The sequence below is a fragment of the Quercus robur genome, chromosome 5 (genome assembly GCF_932294415.1).
Source record: "Quercus robur chromosome 5, dhQueRobu3.1, whole genome shotgun sequence".
NCBI lineage: Eukaryota > Viridiplantae > Streptophyta > Magnoliopsida > Fagales > Fagaceae > Quercus > Quercus robur.
The window spans coordinates 41188880-41213595 of NC_065538.1; the positions used below are offsets into that span (position 1 = coordinate 41188880).

The window sequence follows — 24716 nt, forward strand, 5'->3', positions numbered from 1 at the left end:
TCTTGGACTTCCTGTGCTGCATGAATCGCCAAAAAAAGATAAAATTTTAGTTTTAGTTCTCTTAAGAGCTATAACATGCTCTGAATGAGACTTTTCAGGTTACTCCAAGCGAGCCAAAATGCTTTAAGTTATGTATTGTATATCCCACTTCTACAAACACACATAGGCACACAATCTAGAGTCCATTAGAAGTAAGACTTTTTTATTAAAAAAATTGTGCACATATCAAGGGCTATTTTGGTGCTTTGAGAATCATTAAAATGCGTCTTAACAAGAGCTATTTTGTATTTATTTGATGTAACCATGGTTTTTCATGTGGATATCATTTAAATAGATGAAAAGTTCAAATGGATAAAACCCTGTGGAATAATTTACTGTAATTTATTTCTATCATTATTATCACAGCCACATCAAGTTCACATTGGACAGAGAAAGAACAATTTTTGGCTGTTTACATTAAATTTTGTAGTTAGAGATGTTTGATTCATATTGCTTTTTTCTTTTTTCTATTTGTATTTTGGATGTAAATTGTATTCTTTTTGTTACAAATTTATTTTTAAAAAGTATCGACATGAAAAAAAAAAAAAAAAATTATCAAACATGTTAAGTCCTAATTTCTGTGAAAGGCACAAATAATTATTAAACACGTCTGGAAGATTAATAAACATTGTACAGCTCCCATACAACACTATAACTTAGATTCTAACGATGAATTTGTTAAAAAAAAATATTGAAAAATATTTTAGTAATTAATCAAGGTATGACATCAATGAGGGTTTTTTTTTTTTTTTTTTTTTTTTTTTTTTTTTTTTTTTTTTTTAGAGTTTCAACCTATGACGTTAACTTTTGATGATTGTGCTTAGTATCATCAGACCAAGACACAGATCAGTTTTTCGTTTAGGTGAAGAATGAACTCCAGATCTCTTATTCAACTATCACAGATTTTACCAGTTGAGCTAACTGAAACCCACGACACAAAGGAATCTTAAGGTTAAAAAGAAATGACTGAATCCATTAGGTCTAGCAATACCCTGAAACAAAAGCTAATAATGCAACCTAATGAGTGGAGATCAATGGTTTTGTACAGAACTTGCTTCCTATTAAATTTTGATGGTGTATAATAATGGAAACTATCTTTTAGCTTCCAAATAGTAAAAGTTATGCATGCAAATTAAAGGCATTAGCTTAGCAAGAGGTTGAACCATGGTATCAAAATCTTGATAGTGTCCCCTATGCCAAGTAAAAGGATGATTGAATGTGCTAGCTTGATGATAACACACACAAGTTTCATTTGAATTTGTTCTTGGCTTCACTATACATTACAACTCCAACAACCGTGAGCCTATAGCTTGCCATCCCAATAATTGAAATTGGGTTTTTAACTATCAAAATTGAAATAACCACAGCAACGATAATCTCATATGTTGATGAAGTATTCTATAAACTATATCTTATAGTAATATCTCAAATTACAAAAAAAAAAAAAAAAAAAAAAAAAAAAAAAAAAAAAAAAAAAAACTACAAAATAAGAAATTAAAAATAAACCAAGATTTCTTTGAATCTTATTTTTTAATAGTTTTTAGTGTGTTTGGATTAAGATTTTGTTAATTTGTTATAAGTGAACAAAAATATAATCATATATATTATATTAAGTTGAAGTATAATTTTAGAATTCAAATCGAATCAAATTAATTTCTAATTTTAGTTTAATTTTGTGCTATGTGTCCAATTTGATTTTTAAATGTTGGTGTCAAGTTACCTCCATTCATAATGCTCAATGTGGAAACCGAATCTACCAAGATGAACATCTTATCATCACAATTGTTAACGTTTCCATGCATAAGCACGGGCTACATGCTAGTCTAAACTAATAAATAACATGTAGGTTATGAGAAGGATTGGAAGACTATAAATATAGCTATGCTATAGACTATTTTCAAATCAAGAGAGAAGGAAGAGAAATAGTTAAAGTAAAGAGTATTGTGTGAGAGTGAGTGAATTCAATAATAATCCTAAATACTTGAGAGATTTTGGGCCAAAGAAAGGTGTTTCTTTTGGTGGAGCTTTGAGCTCAACCACATATGCAGAGTTGGTTTGAGCTACGCAACAATATGTTGGGCTATTGTATCCTAGAGGGGACAGGTCAAAAGTGAATGTCTGCTACATCGGTTTCTAGGCTTTGCCAACCACAGAGGGCTTGAATCTCCTTAAAAGAACGAGATTTCCATACCTCAGTCCAACATTATTCGTTTATATTTCTATTTTTATTGTAACCAAAATATCATTTTATTGGCAATTTCCCCAACAATTTTAAGGAGACTCATAATGGAGCCAACAATTGAGAAGCCAAATGACAATGTCGAAGATCTCAACAAGCCCTACCGTTTTAAGGGAGCCCATTTTAAAAGATGGAAAGCCAAGGTCCTTTTCTATCTAAGCCTTCTTAAGGTAGCCTACATCCTCACTGAGAAAAATCCAAATAAGGTCTCTACTGATGATATCACCGAAGATGAACTTTATGACCACCAAGAAAAAATAGATAAGTATGAACAAGATGAGTATAAATGTCATCATTATTTTTTAAATTGTCTTGCAAATTATTTCTATGATTATTATAATACTACATACACTTTTGCAAAGAAAATTTGGAAAGCTTTACAAAGCAAATATGACACCGAAGAGGTTGGTGTGAAGAAATATGCAGCTAGTCATTTCTTTTGCTATCAAATGATAGCAAATCTGTTGTCGAACAGGTTCAAGATTTTCTAATGATCGTGGCAGAAGTTAGATTTGGAAGTATAAAGATTGAGGACAACCTTGTTGTGGCCTATATCATTGAAAAGCTACCACCATCATGGAAAGAATTCCAAAAATCAATGCGCCACAAGCAAAAGGAGACGTCCCTAGAATCCTTGATCATTCACATTCGCGTAAAGGAGGAAGCTAGATGACAAGATGCACTTATAACACAAGAGGGTAATGGACATTCTACCACCAAGATAAATTTAATTTCTGTAAGCAATAACTAGCCCAAAGATCATTTTCCTAAAAAATTTTAATTGGGGCCAAGAAAGAAAAATATAAACAATTGTGGTAGACCTCACAAATAGGGGCAACCCTAGTCAAAGGAAAAAGAACGAAGGACCCCCTTCAAATAACCAACAAGTTATTGCATGTTTTATCTGTAGCAAGAGTGGACATATTGCTCGATTTTGCAAATTTCAAAAACATGGGCCTGTCCCACAGGCTAATGTTACCAAAGAGCTTTTAGTGGCTATGATTATAGACATTTATATGATCCAATATGTTGAAGGGTGGTGGGCAGACTCTGGTGCCAATAGGCATGTCTGCTATGATAAAAACTGGTTCAAAATATACACTCCTTTTGAAGAAAAAAAAAAAAACAATTATGCTTTGTGACTCTAGTAAAATCAAAGTACTTGGGGGTGGTGAGGTTGAGCTGAAATTTACCTCTAAACGTGTGCTCACTTTGAAAGATGTGCTATACACTTCGTCCATGAGGAAAAATCTAATGTCAAGCTATTTGATGAATAAGGCTGGCCTCAAATAAACAATGAAATCTGATCAATACGTAATCTCTAAGAAATGATTATTTGTGGGCAAAGGGTATGCTTGTGATGGAATGTTCAAACTAAATATTGAAAATAATATATCATCTACTAGTTCTATTTATATGTTGTCTTTTTTTGAATTTTTGGTATACTCACTTGTGTCATATAAACAGTAGATATGTGGGAATTATGAGTAACATAGGATTAATTCCAAGACTAAAAGAAGAATTTAAAAATGTGAAACTTGTAGTCAAGCTAAAATTACTAAATAGTCTCATAAAAATGTTGAAAGAAATACCGAATTGGCAGAACTAATTCACATAGATCTTTGTGAATTTGAAGGAAAATTAACTCGTGGAGGAAATAAGTATTTCATCACTTTTATCGACAATTTCTCAAAATATGCATATGTTTATCTATTAAAAAATAAAAGTGATGCTTTTGAGAAATTCAAAGAATTTCTTAGAGAAGTTGAGAACCAATTCAATAGAAAAATAAAAAGATTTAGAAATGATAGAGGTCGAAAGTATGAATCTATTGAGTTCAACTTATTTGTTTAGTCTTTGGGAATTATCCATGAAACTACTCCTCCATTCTCACCTGCATCTAATGGTGTGGCTGAAAGAAAAAAATAGAACTTTGATTAATTTTAACAAATGCCATGTTTATTGAGTCAGGTGCTCCACTAAATCTATCGGGGGAAGCAATTTTAACAGCTTGCCATGTTCTAAATAGGGTGCCACATAAAAAGACTAAACTTACACCTTTTGAGTTGCGGAAGGGGCATAAGCCAAGTTTGAGATATTTTAAAGTTTAGGGTTGCTTAGCCTTTGTAAGGTTAACGGATCCCAAAATACCTAAATTAGGTGTTAGAGCTACCACTTGTGCTTTTCTTGAATATGCAGTAAACAGTACAACCTATATATTTTTAAAATGTTGAAAATAATGTGATTTTTGAATCAAGTGATGCTATCTTTTGTGAGGAAAAATTTCCTTTTAAATCTAAAAATAGTAGGGGCAAATAAGTTAGAGAAAATGTGTTATCTTAGCATAGTTCTTCTACTAGTCATTCACAAAATCAAGAAAATCTTGATGTTGAACTTAGAAGGAGTAAAAGAGCTAGAGTTGAAAAAGATTTTGGCCCTGACTATTATGTTTTTAATGTTGATGAAAATCCTCTTACTTTAAAAGAAGTTTTGTTATCACCTGATGGTATATTTTCGAAAGAGGCTGTGAATAATAAAATGGATTCACTAATTTCTAATAAAAACATGGAAGTTAGTAGATTTACCACCTAGTTGTAAAAAAAAAAAAGGTTGTAAATGGGTCCTTATGAAAAAACTTAAATTTGATGGCACAATAGACAAATTTAAAGCTAGACTTGTTGCAAAAGGTTTTAAGCAAAAAGCTGATTTTTTTTTTTTTTTTGACACTTTTTCTCTTGTTACTAGAATTACATCTATTAGATTGCTAATTGCTGTTGCAGCAATACATGATTTGAAAATTCATCAAATGAATGTAGAAATAGCTTTTTTGAATGGGGACCTAGATGAGGAAATTTATATGGACCAACCTGAAAACTTTGTAAAGTATGGTCAAGAAAGTAAGGTGTGTAAGCTAACTAAATCTTATATGGCTTAAAGTAAGCTCCTAAACATTGGCATGAAAAATTTGATTCTTGCATGATTGAAAGTGGCTATAAGTCAAATGAATGTGACAAATGCATCTATTATTAAACTTGGGAAAACTCAGATGTCATTATTAGCCTCTATGTGGAGGACTAACTAATATTTTGCTCTAATTTGCATGTTTATATATGAAACAAAAAATATGCTTAGAAGCTAGTTTGATATGAAAGCTCTTGGTGAGGCTAATTTTATTTTGGGTATGAAAATTACAAAAACATGTGATGGAATTTATCTTGAGCCTCAAAATATTGAGAAAATTTTGAGAAAATATAACTATCATGATTGCAAACATGTTGTTACTCCTTTTGATTCTAATGTTCATTTGTTTCCTGTTAATGATGATAATGATGTTGTTAATCAAAAGGAATATGCTAGCATAATCGGTAGTTTGCACTATGTGACTAATTGTACTAGACCTGACATTGCCTATACAGTTGGAGTACTTAGCAGGTTTACTAGCAAGCCTAGTTGAAATCATTGGCATGCCATTGAGCGAGTTATGAAATATCTATTTGGTATCAAATCACATGGTTTGTTTTTTAAAAAATATCCTTCTATACTTGAAGGTTTTAATGATACTGACTAGAACACTTTGTCAGGTAATCCTCTATCTACCACTGGTTACATTTTTACTTTGAGTGGTGGTGCAACATGTTGGAAATCTAAAAAACAAACCATTATTGCTAACCCTACTATGGAGGCTGAGCTTATAGCTTTAGCTTCAGCAAGTGAGGAAGCAAAACTGGTTGAGAGATTTGTTGCATGAAATTCCCCTTTGGGAAAAACCAATACCACCTATTTTAATTCATCGTGATAGCATTGCTACAATTGGTAGAGTATATAACCGTTTTTATAACAGAAAATCCAGACTCATAAGAAGAAAACACAGTACTGTGAGATCTTATTTGAGTAATGGCATCATTATTATAGAATATGTTAAATCTTGTGATAATCTTGCAGATCCATTAACTAAGGCCTTAACAAGAGAAAGGGTTTGGAATATAACAAGGAGGATGGGATTGAAGCCCATACAATCACGAGCCATGTATGAGGATACCCAACTTGGGGACCAGAGATTTTGAGAAATGAGTTCAATGGGAAAAACGAATCATATGATGGTCGTAAGAAAATGCATTATTAATTTTAATTTTATTTGAAAAAATAAAAAAGCCATCCCTATGGTGTAAATGCATTTATCTTGTAACGTGTAGGAGGTCGAGTTTTTTAAAACTCTTAATGAACAATCTATAGCTCTTATGAGTGGGGTGTCAAAGTTACAGGAACACCCTAGACAGATTTCACCTATGTGAGCGTGGGAGTGGGGCCACTCTTTATGAGAATTGGGCTTATTCTCAAAGACGCTTATGAAAACTGGGATCAGCACAGGGCCATAATGTGCTAGCTAGTAAAGCTTATGTCAACACCTGGATTGTTATGTGTGAGCAGTAATACTTTATTTCCCCTAGACAGTCATAATTCAAGTTGGAGACCACTACTAACTCTAGAGTAGAGATTGTTGTTTCGCTAAGTGAAGGTTCAATGCAGAGCACACATTCATGATGCATAATAATCCCTCTTTGACCGGTAATCTCTCATTTTCCTAATTTAATATTAAAATGAGTGGGGCAATGTTAGTGCATTTTAAATTAAATTACGTTAAAACTTAAATTAATTGAAGATTATTAAAGATATGAGTTATAGTGGAATTTGTTAAAGAAAGAGTTAACTTGTATGTAAGTTAAATTAAATTAATTAAGAGGAGTAATCTAAACTAATAAATAACATGTAGGTTATGAGAAGTGAGAGGGATTTCACAATTCGCTCCAATATCAATGGGCTTGGTTTGCGATCGAATGCTATAAAAGATTCGTGCCCCCTTATCCTTCACCAATTGGTCGTTGGATGGATCGGTAAGGCACACAGTCCGACAAGTGGTATCAGAGCCCGGTCATAGGTTCAAGTCGTTGGAGCCGCATTGTGAGGGATTTCACAATTCGCTTTAATACCAATGGGCTTGGTCTGCGATCGAATGCTATAAAAGATTTGTGCCCCCTAATCCTTCACCAATTGGTTGTTGGATGGATCGGTAAGGCACACGGTCCGACAAGAAGGATTGGAAGACTATATATATAGTTATGCTATGGACTATTTTCATATCAAGAGAGAAGGAAGAGAAATAGTTAAAGCAAAGAGTATTGTGTGAGAGTGAGTGAATTCAATAATAATCCAAAATACTTGAAAGATTTTGGGCCAAAGAAAAGTGTTTCTTTTGGTGGAGCTTTGAGCTCAACCACTTATGCAGAGTTGGTTTGAGCTACACAACGAATTGTTGGGCTGTCGTATCCTGGAGGGGACAAATCAAAAGTGAATTTCTGCTGCATTGGTTTCTAGGCTTTGCCAATCGCAGATGGCTTAAATCTCCTTAAAGAGAGTGAGATTTCCGTGCCTCAATCCAACATTGTTCGTTTATATTTCTATTTTTATTGTAACCAAAATACTATCATTTTATTGGTAATTTCTCCAACATAAGATAATTGTCTAATACTTTCAATTATTCCATAATTTCTTACTACTTTCTTTATCATCTTTCTTTCTTTTTCTATTTTCAAATATTTGATGACTGTATAAAGTAGAAGGTTTATGATCTAGATCTAGATCTTCTTTTAGTTTTTATTGATCATTTCATTTCTTAGCCAGGGTAAGATGCTTATCTTCCACAGACTGAAATTATTAGATCGGTCCAAGATAGAATCATGTCAAATAATCCATGAAGTACTCCAAAAGTGATGAAAAAGTCAGGAGTAGCCAACTTCTTGTGCAAGGACTTTCACAAGAAAAAACTTCTTGTGCAAGGAACACTAATGGAAGTTAAAATTGACCGGCATATGACATATCAATAGTCCCTCTCAAGTGGTCACCTAATGAATGAGAGAAGGAAAATAATTGATTTAAATGTTGAGGGAACCACCATTCAGTCTTCAATCTCCATTATATTCATTGAAAAATCTTTTTTTTTTTATAATAATGTTGAACTCTTTAAATTTATTGAAGTGGCATAGATTATCCTTGAAAAACATAGATTTTATAAAAGTTTCTGTAAATTAAAATGACTAACATTCGTAAGAATAATTTTATCCAAAAGAAAAATCATAAGAAGAATATTGAGGAAAGTGATGCGCAAATTTTGGCCTTTAAAAGAGGAATTAATTTTTTTTCTTTAAAAAAAAAAAAAAAAAAAAAAAACCTTATATAATAAGTAGCTATTGCTAATCAATTAAGCTCATAAGTATCTAACCCTTTTGAGGTTGCATTTTCTTGTGGAGAGTTTAACTAGATGCTCTCATCCATCAAAGAAAATTCAGCTGTAAGTTCAATTCATCAATTTTGTTTCCAAGGGCTCTTAAGCACTTCCCCCCTCCAACTTAATTTGAAAATCGGGTTTGCTGCTTATCTAGCAATACAAATTTAATGGTTGCCGGTTAAATATCAAGCAAATTGCTCAAAATTGTATTTTCATTGCAAAATGGAGCACAATTTCACTTTCTAACATACATGGAAGGTTGGAAATAAATGTGTCCCTTACCCTTAGATTGCTAACATATTTACTCAAAGAAAATGTGTATATTTCACTTTAAAGTAAACTCTATATTTGTGGGTTCTAGTTAACTCAACGGGTAAAATTTTTGGGGGTTGAATAAGAGACCTGAGTTCAATCCCTGCTTACACAAAAAACTGATTGGTATCTTGGTCTAATCATAAAGAGATATCATCAGGAGCGGATGCCATAAGTTGAAACTCTCTCTAAAAAAAAAGTAAACTCTATTAAAAAAGAAGAAGAAGACAATCCGGAGTCATGACTTGCGAAAGAGATAGGGTTTTAGGTTTAAAATAATAAAAATATTAATAATAAGGAACATAAAAAAGATGAGAAATCCGTGTGTTTGGTTCTGCTTCTTTTTTTATTTTTTTATTTATATAAGATAGAAATTTTACTCAACCTAATTTAAGTATATATGTGTGTAAAGTCCTCTCTTGCAAACTTGAACTCCGACCCTTACCCCCCACACTCCACAAGCACTTATATTTGTGGAGTGACCATTGCACCAAGGGTATGCGGTAGTTGGCTGTGCTTCTTTGCTTTTCTCTTCTTGTCTTACATGAAGGAATGAGTCATTATTATTATTATTATTATTATTTTGAAAAACATGAATCAATAATTATTTGAATGCACGCCTTATCACCTATGGACTTTGGTCCATAGCAAGGAAATTTTGAGTTAAGTGATTTTTTAATAACTATGATTTTGTTTCTATCACTTTCTTATTCATATAAAAATTTATCCAATAATCTCCTATTAGGGGGAAAAATCATCAAATAATCGGGCCCATATCATGATTTACCTCATGCTATACAAATTTAGGGTAGCTCTTGGCGTTATTGTACTCGTTGTTTTATAAATTACATTTGCTAATGTGTAACGTGTGAGTGTGATAACTCACATCCTTTTATATATATTAGTATATGACCCATGTTTATGCACATGACTAATAAATTGAAGTGGTGCTATTGATGTTAGCTCGAGTTATTAAACATATAGGATAATAGTTCGACCAGGACATTTAGAGGTATTAAAATGGTTTTTCCTTGCAATTTTCATGATATTAGTTACGCCAAGTTTCTCATTACATTGCTGTTATGTATATAATTTTGAAAATCACTATTCGATACTACATATATAATATCAATTTACAATCATTGTACGTGAAATTCTACTAAATACAACACAAAATAAAAAGAATAGAATGATCCAATAGTATCTCCTAAATTGAATAGGGATAGGTGCATGAGACCGTTTAGTTCGATTACAATTTTTTTGTTTCAAGATCTTTGCATACAAAATATATGAATAGAAACAATACAAAAAATATGCTCATTAGTTTAGAGAAAAAATAACAGCAAAAATCTAAACAATTTAATTTTTATGAAAAGCTAAAAAAAGCTAAATCCAATTTTAATTCTAATTGAATTTTCTCTAACCTTTGGTTTATATATATATTACCTAGTTTGTAATGGATTGTATATAGTCATTGTATATTACATAAATAACTTATAAATTTGAATTACTTTTAGGTATACAAAAAATGGCTCATACATATAAAATCATTCAAACTCTCTTTTCCTCTAATTTTATATATAAAATTAGATATATGATTAGGTTTTTTTTATGATTTATTTATATTGGATTCCTCATTTTCTACTCTGAATTAACTCACTTTACACAAAAATTAAAAAAACTTAGATTAGATTAGACACGTGATGCAAAATTAAATTTTAATTGAAATCCAATTTTTGTATTGAATTTACTCACTTGACACAAAAATTTAAAAGTTTAGATTAGATGGTACACATGGCGTAAAATTAGACTCTAGTTAGATTTTCTCAGAAATGGCAAACCCCATGGTTGAGTCACCTATAGCTGATGTTCCATGACTGCCATGAATTTGTCTTCATTGACCTTGTCTTATCATCTCCCTCTTATGGCCTCACCATCCTGCCCACCACCACCATCACCACAACACGAATCATTCTCTATGTTCCTCCCCTTCTCTCCCTATCTCTCTAGCATTGAATATGCTTTTAATTGAGCTGCCTATGGTTTCTTTTACTATTTTTTTTTCTAAGGCTTAAAGGTAAGTTTTTAGTTAATGGGAGGGGTTTTTAAGTGTTTGGTTAATGGGTAATGAGTTTTTAGTATATTATGATTTTTATGATTATAAAGAGAGATAATTATTCAGTAATTTAGTCATTTGGGTTGTACATGTTGTAATTTTCTAGATAGATATATTTTTGTATGTAAAATTTTGTAAAGGACGTTGATGTGTAAAGATGGATTTTGTCAAGGAAAATTTTAGAGATTGTCTGGAAGAGATTGGCGCTGAAGATTCCTTTAGAAGAGTCTTCACTAAGATGTCCACCATGTCCATCACGACCTAATCTTGATCATTTCTTTGTGTGTTTGATTTGATTTTAGGCTTTTATTTGAAGTTTTGTGTTGCAAATAGGAATTTTACTTGCAATGATTTGTAAATTTTAATTTTGGGAGGTTTGGTTTTTCATTTCTAAACCATAATTAGTGGAAAACAATGGTTTTTTTTTTTTTTTTTTTTTTTTTTTTTTATAATTTATTCCCATAGATTTTGGGGTTAATACTTGTTTTGGAGGTGAATGTGTTTACCTACTAGGAAAATTTTATGGTGGCGAATTCTTTATTAAAATTGAGTTTGATTGTTGAGAAAATTTAGAAATGGAATATAGTAAATTGTTAAAGTTAAAAATAAATAATAAAAAAAAGGGGAAAATGTTTGTTCCAAACATGTTTAAAGCTTTGGGCTCCAACCACCAATAGATAGATGACATGTGCCCTATTATGTGCAATAAATGACATTTTTCTATTGGTGGTTGGAGCCTGAGGCATAAAACATGTTTGGAGCCAAATTGTGTTAAAAAAAAAAAAATTTTGGTATACCATCCACTTATCATAATTTGATAGATTTGAAAAAACTCAAGGGGTGTTGTTCAAGGGTAGGAAGCCCTTGTTACCCCCATCACATGTGCTTGTATGAGTTGTGGGATTCAAGTAGTGGCACGCCTCATTGTTGCTTGAGTGGTACTTGTGGTATTATCCATTATCGCATCACAGGGTGTGGGGTTAGTAAGTTCACACCAACCCCCCCCCCCCCCCCCTTTATTTAGGAAAAAAAAAAAAACTCACATTTTAAAATTCTCTAATTTATTTTTTCAATCTCACAAAGCAAAAGGTAATCCTTTACATTTTCCTCCCACCATTTCCCCTTACTCGATGCATCTGAAGCTATCTTCCACAATTATCCATACACATGGTATCTTACCATTTAACATTCTTTTTTTCAACTCTTTTTTTTAGAGAGTTTCAATTTATAGTGTCCGCTCCAGATGATGCTCTTTATTATCAGACCAAAACACCAATTAGTTTTTGGTGTAGGTGGGGATTGAACTCCAGGTCTCTTATTCAACCATCAGAGACTTTACCAGTTGAGTTAACTGGAACCTACTTCTATTTTTCAATTCTCAATTTATAAATATATTAACTTTCTTCTCTTATTCTTTCATTATTTCATCAACACATTCAAACCAAGTAAGGAATAGCTACTCTCTCTCTCATCTTTATTCTTTCCTTGCCTCTCTCTCCAATCTCTCATTCCTTCCTTGATCTACCATTCAATAGTTGGATTAGAATGGTAAGAAATTTGACACTACTCTCTCTCAATTTAAACGGATTATAAAAGTCTTTTCACCATTATTTTATTTTATTTTTGGTGATAGGGATATTATTTAAGCAAGAAACAAGCCTGCCATAACTGTGTATTTATCTTTTATTTATAGCTAAATAGGCATGGAAAATAAGCTAAGCCTAAGCCTACTTATTAAAAAAAGGAGAAGATTAGCCTAACACTAAACTTTGCATTGAAATAGTTTCTAAAAAAATTTGCAATGAAATAACGCTATTACCCCTACCTCCTAGGTCTCAATTAAAGTAAGTCCCACTCTCAAGTCAAAGTCTCAATTTGGGAAACTTATAAACGAAGGGGAAAGCGGAAAGCAGCGTGGGGGTGGGGGAATCTCAAATTCTCTCACATTTTATTTCCCACAATCAATAAAGCAAATTGCGTGAGTGAGAGTGATTTGTGAAATTGAGAGAGGCGCCAAAAGTACCTCTCTATATCTTCAAACAAAAACCCACTCATCATTTATTTGTTTCATTCATCAATTATTCATTTTTTTCCCCCCTATAAATATATCACAAACCTCATGACCTGACTCTCAACTCTCACATTCATTCCCAACTAGTAATCTCTCTCTCTCATACTGTACTTGAGTGTAACCAAGAGTTTTGAAATTCATAGGAAAACTCCGATTATTGGATCACATTTTCTTTCAAACGCTGTCTTTGAACTCACAATTTGATTCCGGTAAGTGAAGATTTTTGGTAGTTTGGATTCGATTACTATTGTATTCCTTGTTTTGCTTCTCATTTTCAGTTTGGGCTTTTAGTTCATTTTTATAATAAAACATAACCCAATAATTTATATATATAAAGTTGGTTGCTTTCTGCTAAGGTTCTTTGACAATGCTTGATTAACGAAATGAAATAAATGCAAAAATGATAAATTTGAGAGTACATGTGATGTGGCCCGGCCCTGAAATTTTTGGACTCTGTATGTGTCTGTGTCTGTTTAGGATTTATAACTTATTTGGTGAAAAGATAAGAGAATAGGCAGGCTGTCTTAGATACACTTCAATTAATTAAGCGTTTTTTTTGTTTTTTATTTTTTGTTGTTGTTCACTGTCCTATCTTTGGTTACTTTCTTTCAATTCATTATTTCCAGTCCACATGAATGTATGCCCTTTGGATCATTATATATTTTTCTATTTGTCACTTGATTAAAATCAAAGTGGAAGAAAGGTCACCATGTTTTGTCTGTTGCTTTGAGCAGTTAGCTTTGTATGTAAGTTATAGATGCTGCAGCTTTGCTTTTGTTTTTATTACTTTTCTATTAAGAGCTTCTATTTTGAACCTTTCAACTGTGGCTTATATCTACCAGTTCAAACATAATGTATCAAAGCATACTTTTGCCTTCTGTATTTTTACTTTGTTTTTTTTTCCCTCTTTTGCTGTGAAGGGTTACTGATATGGAAGCATCTGGTTCAAATGAACCAAAATACGATGATGAGGAACAAGTGTTGAAGGGTTTGCTTGATGCATTTGGTCCTACATTTTCTCTTGATGATATAGCTACTGCATTTTGCAAGGCAGGCCGGAATGCAGATTTGGCTGGTGAGATTTTGTATGACATGCAGGGAAGCACCTCTAGCGCTGCTACTAACGCATCTAATGGTGAGGCGAAGGGTGAAGAATCTCCAAAATCATCCTGTGGTAACTTCTCTGAGAAGTCGGATAAAGCGACTGGAAGAAATTCCAGAGCTTCAAAGCCAAAAACTCGTCCAGTTTGTGCAGGCATGGTTTCAAGCATACTTGGTAAAGATTATATCAAGTCCACACCACCAGTAAATGGATCTTATATGGTGAGGAAACCGCTTAAACTGGACTCAAAGGTGATGCCAATGTCTGAACTTTGGGAAGTTGAATCTAAGTCATGCTCTCCAAAGTATGATCACTTACACCAAGAAATGGAAGATTTTCTTTTCAAAATGCTTGGCGATGGGTTCCAGCTGGATAGGGATGTGATTCGACAAGTTCTTGGTAGACCATTCATTCTGTCTAATAGTCTAATTAATTGATGTTAATTGGAAATAGTGATGTTCCTACTGTGTTTTACATAGCCACTAATCAGGCTTCATAATGAATATGCAGATAATTGTGGATTTGATATGCAGCAGGTATGCTTGTTGTCCTGTTTATATTGCTTTCACTTAAGAAATATCCATTCTTTGGTAAATTGTGATTCTGTGATGCCACATCTCAATAACAATTTATTAGAATGAACTATCTTGCTTTTGGAGGGCTTTATAGAGTTGGTTGACAATAATTTTCTGATTCTTTCCTCTTTGAAAAATTAATGTTAAAACATGTCTTATTTTACCTTATAATCTTGCTGATATTGTTGGCAGTTTAAGGATAGTTGAACTGGATAGACTAGATAAACCGAGAAGGTCCAAGGGCTCCATGGTGACCCCAATGAGCCAAAGGCCTGGAAAAAAACTATGCAGAACCAAGAGCTACAAAGCTTAGGCCTTTTTAAGAAACTGCTCAATTCTCATAAGATCCTTGTATAGCATATGATACAGATAGAGCCCCCAGTTTATCTATGGCCTTTTATGGAATACCAGGCATGAATTAAAAAGAGAGACTACTAGACTAGTTATTTAAAAAGTAAGAAGGGTTTTCGTTTTGTTAGGTAAAGGAGATAAGTATCCTTGTAAGAATAACTATTGCTTGTGATTCTATGTCGAATGAAGACTGCTGGACAAGAAATTCTCTCTGCAGTAGAAGAGATAATTTAAGAAATGGGAGTTTGAACAACCCCCCCCCCCCCCCCCCCCCCCCCCCAACTCCCCCTCCCGCAGGTTCTCTCTTCCCAGTGCCGTCTTTCTTCCTTGAGGGTGGTGGTGTGGGTTTAGGTTTTCCTCAATTTCATCTTTTAATCTTGTTTGGCTTCATATTAATTCACCTATGCTTTGAAAATGTTTTCTATGTAATTAAGGAAGCTTGGCATCATCATTTTACCTTTCTATATGTATTAGCTTTTAGTATCAATAAGGACCATGGCTTATTAAAAAAAAAAAAGGTATCAATAAGGACTACAATTTATATTTTTCCTTTTAAAACAATGCATGTTTATATTCTCTCTGCTAATACCTGACAGTTATATATCCTTGACACTTGACAGAGTGTCATTTGAAGTAAATAGATAGTGAATTAATTTTCCTGGGAAAATACATGTTGTTTCTAACTTTTTTTAATGACATATATGTCATTTTCTCATCTGCATGTCATTGTTATGATATGTTTAAGATAAAAAGTAAAAAGCATCTCTAAACTACAATTTCTGTTTTTTCTCTAACCATTCAGAGCATGGAGAAACTACTTGATCTTGCTGCAGTGACTGTAGGCAAAAAGAACAATTTTGTTGGTGAATGTACTGAAAAGGTTAGTGTGATTGCCAATATTTATAGAATTCAGTGGCCAATTAGATTATATATGCCTCCTTTTTTCAAATAGAAATTCATGGAATGCTCTAAGGATCCATTCTAATATTTTATAAGAAACTAGCTAATCTTTTATAAGCTTATAAGATTCAGAGGCATGAGAAATTCATGAAGTGATTTGATAATGAAATGATCTGAAATTAAATTTGATTATGCATTTCTTTAGCCGTAGGGATTTCAACTTGATTGCCAATGAACTCTAGCTCAAATGGTACCTCCTCCCCCTCCCTTTTTTTTTTGATAAGTAAAGAAAATGAACTCAACAGGTGCTCGTGTAACTTTCCAATTAAAAAAGAAAATAAATCTTGATTAATACTTATCATTTGACTTTGATTTATGCAAAGTGAACTTAATGTAAATATTTACTCTGTAGAGGTTGAAAATTCTTCATTTTTGCATACTGTGTTGATTTTATAGTGTTAATGGTCTGTTCATCTCAATATTATCCTTGATGATGAGAGAAAAGATGATGACTATTATATTCATGAAAAAAAATAAAACTTTACCGGTGGGGGTTATAGGAGTCTAATGGTCTCTCCCCCACTTTTTTTTTTTGGGTTGTACCGAAACGGTTGCCCCTCTTACGAACTCTGTCTATCTCCCTCTCTACCTTCGAATCTCATGCCTTTCCGTATTTTAACTGGTTGGTTTTTTATATATTGAGAAACTATTAAACAGTGTTTTGATGTTGTAAAACACTATAATTTATCACTTTTTAATTGTGAGCATGGCTGAAAGTTAGATAGGTTTTTTTCCTTTGTGGCAACACAACATTAATTGTAGGAGAAAGCTTTTGCTATTATATATATTATATGATATGATATCTAATGGAATTATGGATACATGAATTAGTGAAGAAACATGTTCTATAAACTACAAGTTTTTCATTGGATGTAATTTGTCTTCTGTAAACCTTTGGTTGGACATGACTTAGCTATAATCTTGGTTGGAATATATAGGTTTATCATTTGGCTAGTTGAAATGTCAGATTATGCTGAAGAGGCTGTTTATTTTCATTGTTTGAGGATCAGTGGAAAGAGACTCTCGGTCCTTATTTTTGAGGGGCATGTGTTCATTTTCTATGTTTTAGGTAATTATAAAGAGTGTAACTGCTGCATCTTTGAACACGAATCTTTGTGAAAAGACATGGAATCATCAACTGCCAGTCTGCCCTTATTTATTTATTTATTTTTTTGTCTTGTTTTGTAGTGTAATTGTTTAAGAATAGGTATTTTTGCTTGTCCTGTTTGTTGCAATAAGTATCCCCATAAAACATACATTTCCTTCTTTTTATTTGTATACAATTTTTCCTGCATTGCCTTACATTGACTATCACTTTTGCTTAATTTAAAATGAAATAGAACTGCCCCTAGGTGTTCTCTCTTGGGTGGAAAAAAGTGGGGTTTGGTAGGTCTTAAATTCAAATGTTTGCCTTTATGTAAAAAGAAAAGAAAAATGTATTTGCTATTAAGTTAGCAATTTATTGTAGTTTGATATTTTTTTTCTTTCTCGTTTGAGTTCATCTTTCAGTTTAGAGATGTGAGTCCAGAAGTGGAAGTACTTTCACATCAAAGAAAGCTACAGTATGTAAATCATCCTGGACGGTTTGATTGTTTCCGTTACTTCCCTTTTATAGTAGCTAGTGAACATACTGTTTTGGTATTAATATTATTACTTCATTTTTAAAGGGAAGTGGTGGGAGTTTTTTAGGTAATTCACACATTCTCTTCTAGGTCTTTTCTTAAACTTTGTTTGCATTCATGCAGAAATGGAAATAGAGTTTCATCTACAAATGGAATAGAACCACCTGGACAACTTAGAGAGAGAAATGATCTCCAAAAGGAAGTTTTGGTTGCCTTATTTAATGCTCCAGAGAGATCTAATAAATTAGTTGGAAGAACAACAAATGTAGCAAAGAGATCTGCAACATCATGGCGACTGGTGGATGGACCTCCAATGGACTTTCTTGTAGATCACAAGAAAACTGTGACATACTTACGGAGAGATCATGAAGATGGTATGCACTATGTTTTCTGGGAACTTGATGCCCTGAGTATATTGTATGGAGCTTGTAGAAGGTCCCGAACATTTAGAAACAGGTGCTCTAAAAACTAATGGAGCTGATGTTCTACCTGTTAATGGACTTGTGTGCTTGCTCACTGTGGTCTTGGTTGGTATATTTTCCTGTAGTAATGAAAATAAATTGTCAAGTTCTTTCTGTAGATATTCCTTTCACATGAGCTCTGGTTAGAAATACTGGCAGGTTTATGTGATCTCTTGAATGATGCTGAAATAATTGTGGATTATCTTTCTATGTTAGAATACATTGTCACTAATTATCAAGAAAAAGAAATTGAATAAGGTTACACACTGACCTCCGATGTGGCCTTAGACTTTTGATTTTTCTGTGGCTTTGTTGCTTCAGTTAGATTATATGTCACATATACATTCTCACAAAGCTAGGCTGTCGTGCTGAATCATTTGTCTTTTGATTTTTCTGTGGCTTTGTTGCTTCAGTTAGATTATATGTCACATATACATTCTCACAAAGCTAGGCTGTCGTGCTGAATCATTTGTCTTTTGATTTTTCTGTGGCTTTGTTGCTTCAGTTAGATTATATGTCACATATACATTCTCACAAAGCTAGGCTGTCGTGCTGAATCATTTGTCTGTCTTCCTTTAAAGGGAATGATCTTACGGGTTACTAGTTTATATGTCTTGGGAAAAAGGTGGCAATGGTTTGTAAGTAGAAGGCCATAAAAACAAGTCTATTCCTGTCATCTGGGCATATAAATGATTTTGCGTAAATCTATAAATATCAGTTGTTTAGATGTTGCATAACTCAGTTATCTTCTAAATTTATGTTTACGTCTTTTCTGAGTTTGAATTACGTTCGATACTTAGAGGTTGCTATGAATTGTAGATGTGGATGAAGAGGAAAACTACCAGATTCTTCGTAAAGCTGTCAAGGAGTATAGGGGCGTCATGAAGGAATATTATACAGCTGTAGGTCACCTTTTACATTTTCCTGTTTATGCTCTCTATCCAGTTTTCTTCACTATAAATTAAGGGTATCATTCCTTGTCAGGCTGTTGATGCATTTGCTGAGGGGGATCACGTTCGAGCAGAAAAACTTTTAGAACAGGTAAGAATTCCATCTTACTGTCACTATGTCATATATGTGTTTGGGTGAGACTTAAGCAACAGTGTTTGATTTGTCTTAGTTCATCCAGTCTCTTGTGACTTAAAATACTATCACAAATTGATTTAATTTCACACTGCTCTTCATTATGGCTCATATTGAACCATTAATATACATGAAGATGTTTCAGATATGTGTCTTCCATCTGAAACAAAAAATGAGAATTTTAAACAGGATTTTAAATAGTTTTTATTGTGAATGCTCCTGGAATGGCAGGGACATTTTTTTCACAAAAAGGTTCGTGAAGCAGATGAAGAATCCAGTAAAAAGATTTTAGAATCTAGGTGATTTGTCTTTTTATTTAGGCTGCGTTTTTTTTTTTTCTATCATTTGTTTGGGATGGGGGGTTTTCATAAGCATCCATATGATATAGTGTTCTTTTTGTTTTGTTCATTAGCAGAAATGTGGATTCACAAGATGAAATTTTGCTTGACTTGCATGACCATGGTGCCAAGGAGGCGTTACGTCTTCTGAAGTGTCATATTTCTTCATTTTCACGCATCCCATGTAAGTAATTGTTCTCAGTCATAACTCACTAGTGAATTGTTTTACATTGACTGGAATGATTTGCGTTGTCTTTCCTTTCAGCTATCAAGGACCTTAAAGTCATCATTGAGACAAATGATGAAGATATCACAAAAGGGTCTCGTAGACGTCAGGTGAGATTGGTTGATTTGTTTAATCTTAGTTCATCTTAGTGGGGATAGTGCTTCTCCAATTAGTAACTGTCTTGGGCTAATGTAATGATGTGAAGAGCAAGTTTTGAATCTGACAAATTCAAATGGAAGTTCAGAATGATGATTGAACTGTCCAGCATTAGAATATTGCTTTTGAACCCTATTTTTTCTGTCATTCACCTTTTTTCATGCTAGGCTACTCCCTAGAACAAAGTCACCTCCTCAATCTAATTAAACTTGCGCATAAGTATATATTTTAATGCTAGTCATATAATTCAACTTGTGTTTAAAATATAATAAACTGCATGTTTTCGAATCTTGAAGCACCTTGAATCCTCCTTTAAGAAAAATTATTCTGTGCTATCTATCTATTTCATCGTTCTCATTCCTGGGCCTTGTGCTTTCATTGCAATATTTGGTAACTATATTTTATTTTATTTTGATAGGTTTTGAAGCTATTGGAGAGGGAATCAATTAAGTGGACTGAAGAAGGAAATGCTGGAGTGATACTAATCCACTTAGATAATATCAACCGAAAACAACTGAGTTTTGTCAAAAAGTAATATGCATTATAGAATCAAGTTGATTTCTCACAAACTATCAATTGATACAAAAAAATTATTATCAATTGAGAATCACTAGAAAGGTTAAATTATGAGAAATTTTGGTACATTTTGAAGGCTTAGAAGTTTATTGCCGACTAGTTCTTCATATGTCATATTTTGTCTCTGTTGTATTTAAACTGAAGGAGTTGAATTTGAAGAACCAAAAGAACCTGATAAGTAAGCACAAACGATCTTTAGGAGGGTGGGACACAATGACTCGAGAAAAAGTTTTGAAATGTAATGACTTTGTTTCAATGTGTTTTTCTGGATTATTTAATATATCATTTTACCTTTCTGCTCTTTTTACTGTTTATAGTTTTATTATTATTATTATTCTCATTTAATTATCACATTTATTTAAGATAAAGGGAATAAATAATTTCAACTATATTTGATAGTGTTTAATGTCTTCAGTCTTCACTCTTTGTAACAGTTGCTTTTGTTTTGTTTGGTAAGTAAATGATTGGGGAATGAAATAAGGTGGTGTTGTATGGAGTAATGTTTTAGGATTTTTGGAAATGTTGAAAAATCCCTTGACATCTGATTCCCTTATATATAATCGAAACCTTTAACTTTTTGTTGACTTTTCCAGAGTTTGTTATATCATTATTATTATCTATATATAATATAAAACTGAAGATTAAAAAAATAATTATAAATTTTTTTAATTAGACCTCACGTTAGAATTTAAAAAAAAAAAAAAAAAAACTTTGAGATTAAGAAAAAAGAGGGACTCTTGTTAGGACTTTGCTTGCCACATCATTATTATTATCTATATATAATATAAAACTGAAGATTAAAAAAAAAATTGTAATTTTTTTTAATTAAACCTCGTGTTAGAATTAAAAAAAAAAAAAATTAGGTTTTAAAAAAAGAAAAAACTTTAGGATTAAGTGAGAGAGAGAGAGAGAGAGTCTTGTTAGGACTCTCTCTTCCCTCCTCAAAACCCTAGCAATTACCATCTCAAAACCCTAAACTAAACTTCACTTTAGGATCCAAAAAAAAAAAAAAAAAAAAAAGAAAAGAAAAGAAGAAGAAGAAGAGAGACTCACGTAAAAAAAAAAATGTAAGGATTGAGAAAAAAAGAGAGAGAAACTCCTTTTAAGACTTTCTTCCCTCCTAGCAATTATCACCTTGAACCCTAAACTTAACTTGGCTAGGCAATGTTCTTTCTTTTTTATTTGTTTTCATATGTGCTCGAGATTTTCTTTCTATCTTATTCTTTTGTTATGTTTAGAATTGATTTTTGTTTGAGTATTTGGGTTAATCTCCATATTTTGACGGTGTTTTTGTGGGTTTGGTTTTTGGGTTGAAATTTCACAGCAACCCTTTTAATTGTTGTAGTTGATTTGTAGCAGTTTCACATAAAAACACCAATAAGAACTTCAATTGTTGGTGCTAGAGACTTTGCTTGGTTACAAAACTCAAGGGCGCACAAGAATCACAACAAGATCTCTTTCTTTGGTAGGAGGAGGTTAGGGTTTCAAAAAGAAAACCTTATGAAGCATTCTAGGGTTAGGGTTTTCTTGCTCTACCACCTTATTTATATAGGAGCTTAATGAGCATTTTAAATGAGCTCTCCTATTTCTGTTAGGTTTACATAAGCTATCTTAGCATCACTTGACAAAATTCAAAGAAAAACTAAACACCCCCCCCCCCCCCCCCCCACAAAAAAAAAAAAAAAAAAAAATCAGGTACTAAAAACAGTAAAAAGGTAAAAATAAAATAAATAAATTTCAACTAGCCATTGCTTAATTGTAGGGCACATATAAAATAAAAAAGTATTTGATATTTATTATACCATATAGCAATAGTTTTTTAAAAAATATTTTTTTCGGTAAGTAACACAAAGTGAATGATCTTAAGAATTGGATCAAACATAAAATTTGAATGGAAATTGGTTCATAATTAGGTTTTTTTTTTTTTTTTTTTTTTTTTTTTTTTTTTTTTTTGGGTTTGAATAGGGTTGAACTCATATATGATGGAATTAATAATTTCATAAATAAATTTGTTATAATTATAAAAGTAAAAACATAAATAAATGTATAATTGTTTTATAAGTAATGATATTTATGAGAAATATATATTTAAAAATAAAGAATTAAATAATAACTAGGTAATACAGTCAAGTCTGAATTTTACCCGGTGGCAATTCCTTCTCCCCTAAAAATTCCCAAACCCACAAACCACGAGCACAAGAGAGGAGACACAGCTTAGTTCACTCACTATGGCGATAACACTGACACCCTTAATAGAAGAAGAAGAAGAAATACACTTAGAGTTGGCTACATCTTACCCAATTCTTCTAGTGTTTGCGTATTAGCTTGTGCTTGCTTGTTTGAATTTCCCTATATCCTAATTCCCTTCACTACATTCATTTACATTACAGATTTATAGGTACTTCCATATTTCTCTCTCTCTCTCCTTGATGTGAACCTCAAATGACATGCTTTGAGACCCAACAAATAATATTGGAATATTTACCCAAGAAAGCTAAAATTCAGATTTTGATAGAACCCTGACCCAACATTTATAAGTGAAACACAAACCAAAAGTATAAGTAACAGACCTTGACCCAATGATTATAATTGAATCACGAAGCAAAGGTATAAAGTTTGAACGCCGCAAGAAAGAATCCTTGATAAGTTCACAGTTCTTGAAGAACCAAAAGAAGAGCAAAGCCTCACATTTTTCTAATTTTTATTCAATAATCCTCTATTACAACAAGTGCATGCTATTATAAGATATGACTAAAAATAGAAAATATATATAAAAAAAAAGTACTAAATAATAAAACCCTAAATAAAAGTTGATTTAATATGAAATTAGCAAATCCAAAATAGGAAAATAGCTAAAAAAACGTTCTAAATAATAAAAGCCTAAAATTAAGGTAGATTTGGTCTGAAATTAGAAGCTCCAAAATAGGAAAAATGTCTATTAATTGATATGGAGCTGGAAAGTCAATCAGTCATTAATCCACGCCATAAATCACGTCCAATTAAGCCAGATCAGCCCTCAATAGCTTGGATTAAATTTATTACGCCTTCATCTTCTTTTGGGCCAAGCTTGGAATGTCCTGCATTAGAATCAGCCCAAATCTCTTGAATCAGCCCATTAAGTGCTTCTTTGATCTCATCACTCTCTCTCTCTATGTTTAATTGTTTATTGTTTATGTTTTGTCGAATAAGAATTGTAATTTTGCAAAAGCCAAATTGTATGTGTTGGGTCCAATTTTTATTAAAACCAAAGACCGACCATACAATACATACTCACATTGTCCTTGTCCGCTAAGCAAGAGGAATTCAGACCCAATGAATCAATCATCGCCTCTCTCTATAACTTTTTTTAACAATCTACTATCTACCCGCCACTACTAAGCATACAAAATCCATATATATACAACCCTCTCACTATGTACACACATATTGTCTTCGAGGGTGTTTGGTTTAGCTGTTTCAATAACTCAAAACTCAATTTCCATTACTCAATTCTCAAAATCCATGGGTCCCACCAGAATTCAAGTTGTTTGGATAAGTTTCCATGACTCTCAATTTCAATCACTCAAACTCAAAAAACTGAGTTTGAGCGATGAAAATTGGAAACAAATTTTGGTTGTTTCTGCGAATTGAGTTAGGGTGTCATTTTTGTAATTATTCGCAATATATGGGACCCACTTCTTTGTGTTGTTCACATCAATTTAGAATGGTATTTACTCTCCCAACAAACTTCTTCCCCTTCTTTTTCTATATTTTTGGTAAAGGAAATGTTCTCCTTCATTACCACTGCTCTCTCTCCATTATCAAATCTCCAAGGCTTCTCCACAACTAGACACTGGCAGCACCACAAGCCACCACCATGAGCTGCCACCATGACCCTCCAAATCTTCAAGTCTCACCCATCGCCACCACTCACCATTGGTGGGCCAAAAGAAAAGATTTGGGTTTGATTTAGATTTGGGTTGGTGTTTGAAAAATGGAGTTTGATTTGGGTTTGATGTTTCTAAAGAAAAGAATTTTGTTTTGGGTTTTGTGGTTTGTTGGGATTTTGATTCTAAAGAAAATATTTTTGTTTTGGGTTTTGGGGTTTGTTTCAAAATGGGTATTTGTGGGTTCTATATTTCCAGATTTAGGGCCATGGATGAAGCTAATAAAAATAGTGAGTTGGTTCCTCTAATGTGTTAATATTTGTGAGGAAGTGGGTTTGAT

At 32.6% G+C, this 24716-nt stretch overlaps 1 protein-coding gene across 3 annotated transcripts; it reads left to right on the plus strand.

Annotated features, from left to right (window-relative positions):
* The first annotated feature begins 12861 nt into the window (after positions 1-12861).
* On the plus strand, positions 12862-20811 carry LOC126725948 (putative nuclear RNA export factor SDE5). 3 transcript variants are annotated; one of them, XM_050430972.1, is made up of 12 exons: positions 12862-13269; positions 13981-14561; positions 14673-14698; positions 15891-15968; positions 17546-17610; positions 17794-18044; positions 18951-19033; positions 19116-19172; positions 19446-19513; positions 19627-19736; positions 19818-19888; positions 20353-20811. In XM_050430972.1, the coding sequence occupies exons 2-12, from the start codon at positions 13991-13993 to the stop codon at positions 20467-20469; spliced, it is 1497 nt and encodes a 498-aa protein (XP_050286929.1). In that variant the 5' UTR covers positions 12862-13269; positions 13981-13990; the 3' UTR covers positions 20470-20811. The 3 variants fall into 3 exon arrangements, with proteins under 3 accessions (XP_050286929.1, XP_050286930.1, XP_050286931.1); XM_050430973.1 differs by having other exon boundaries at positions 12863-13269; positions 19630-19736; XM_050430974.1 differs by having other exon boundaries at positions 12863-13269; positions 17558-17610.
* The last annotated feature ends 3905 nt before the right edge of the window (positions 20812-24716 follow it).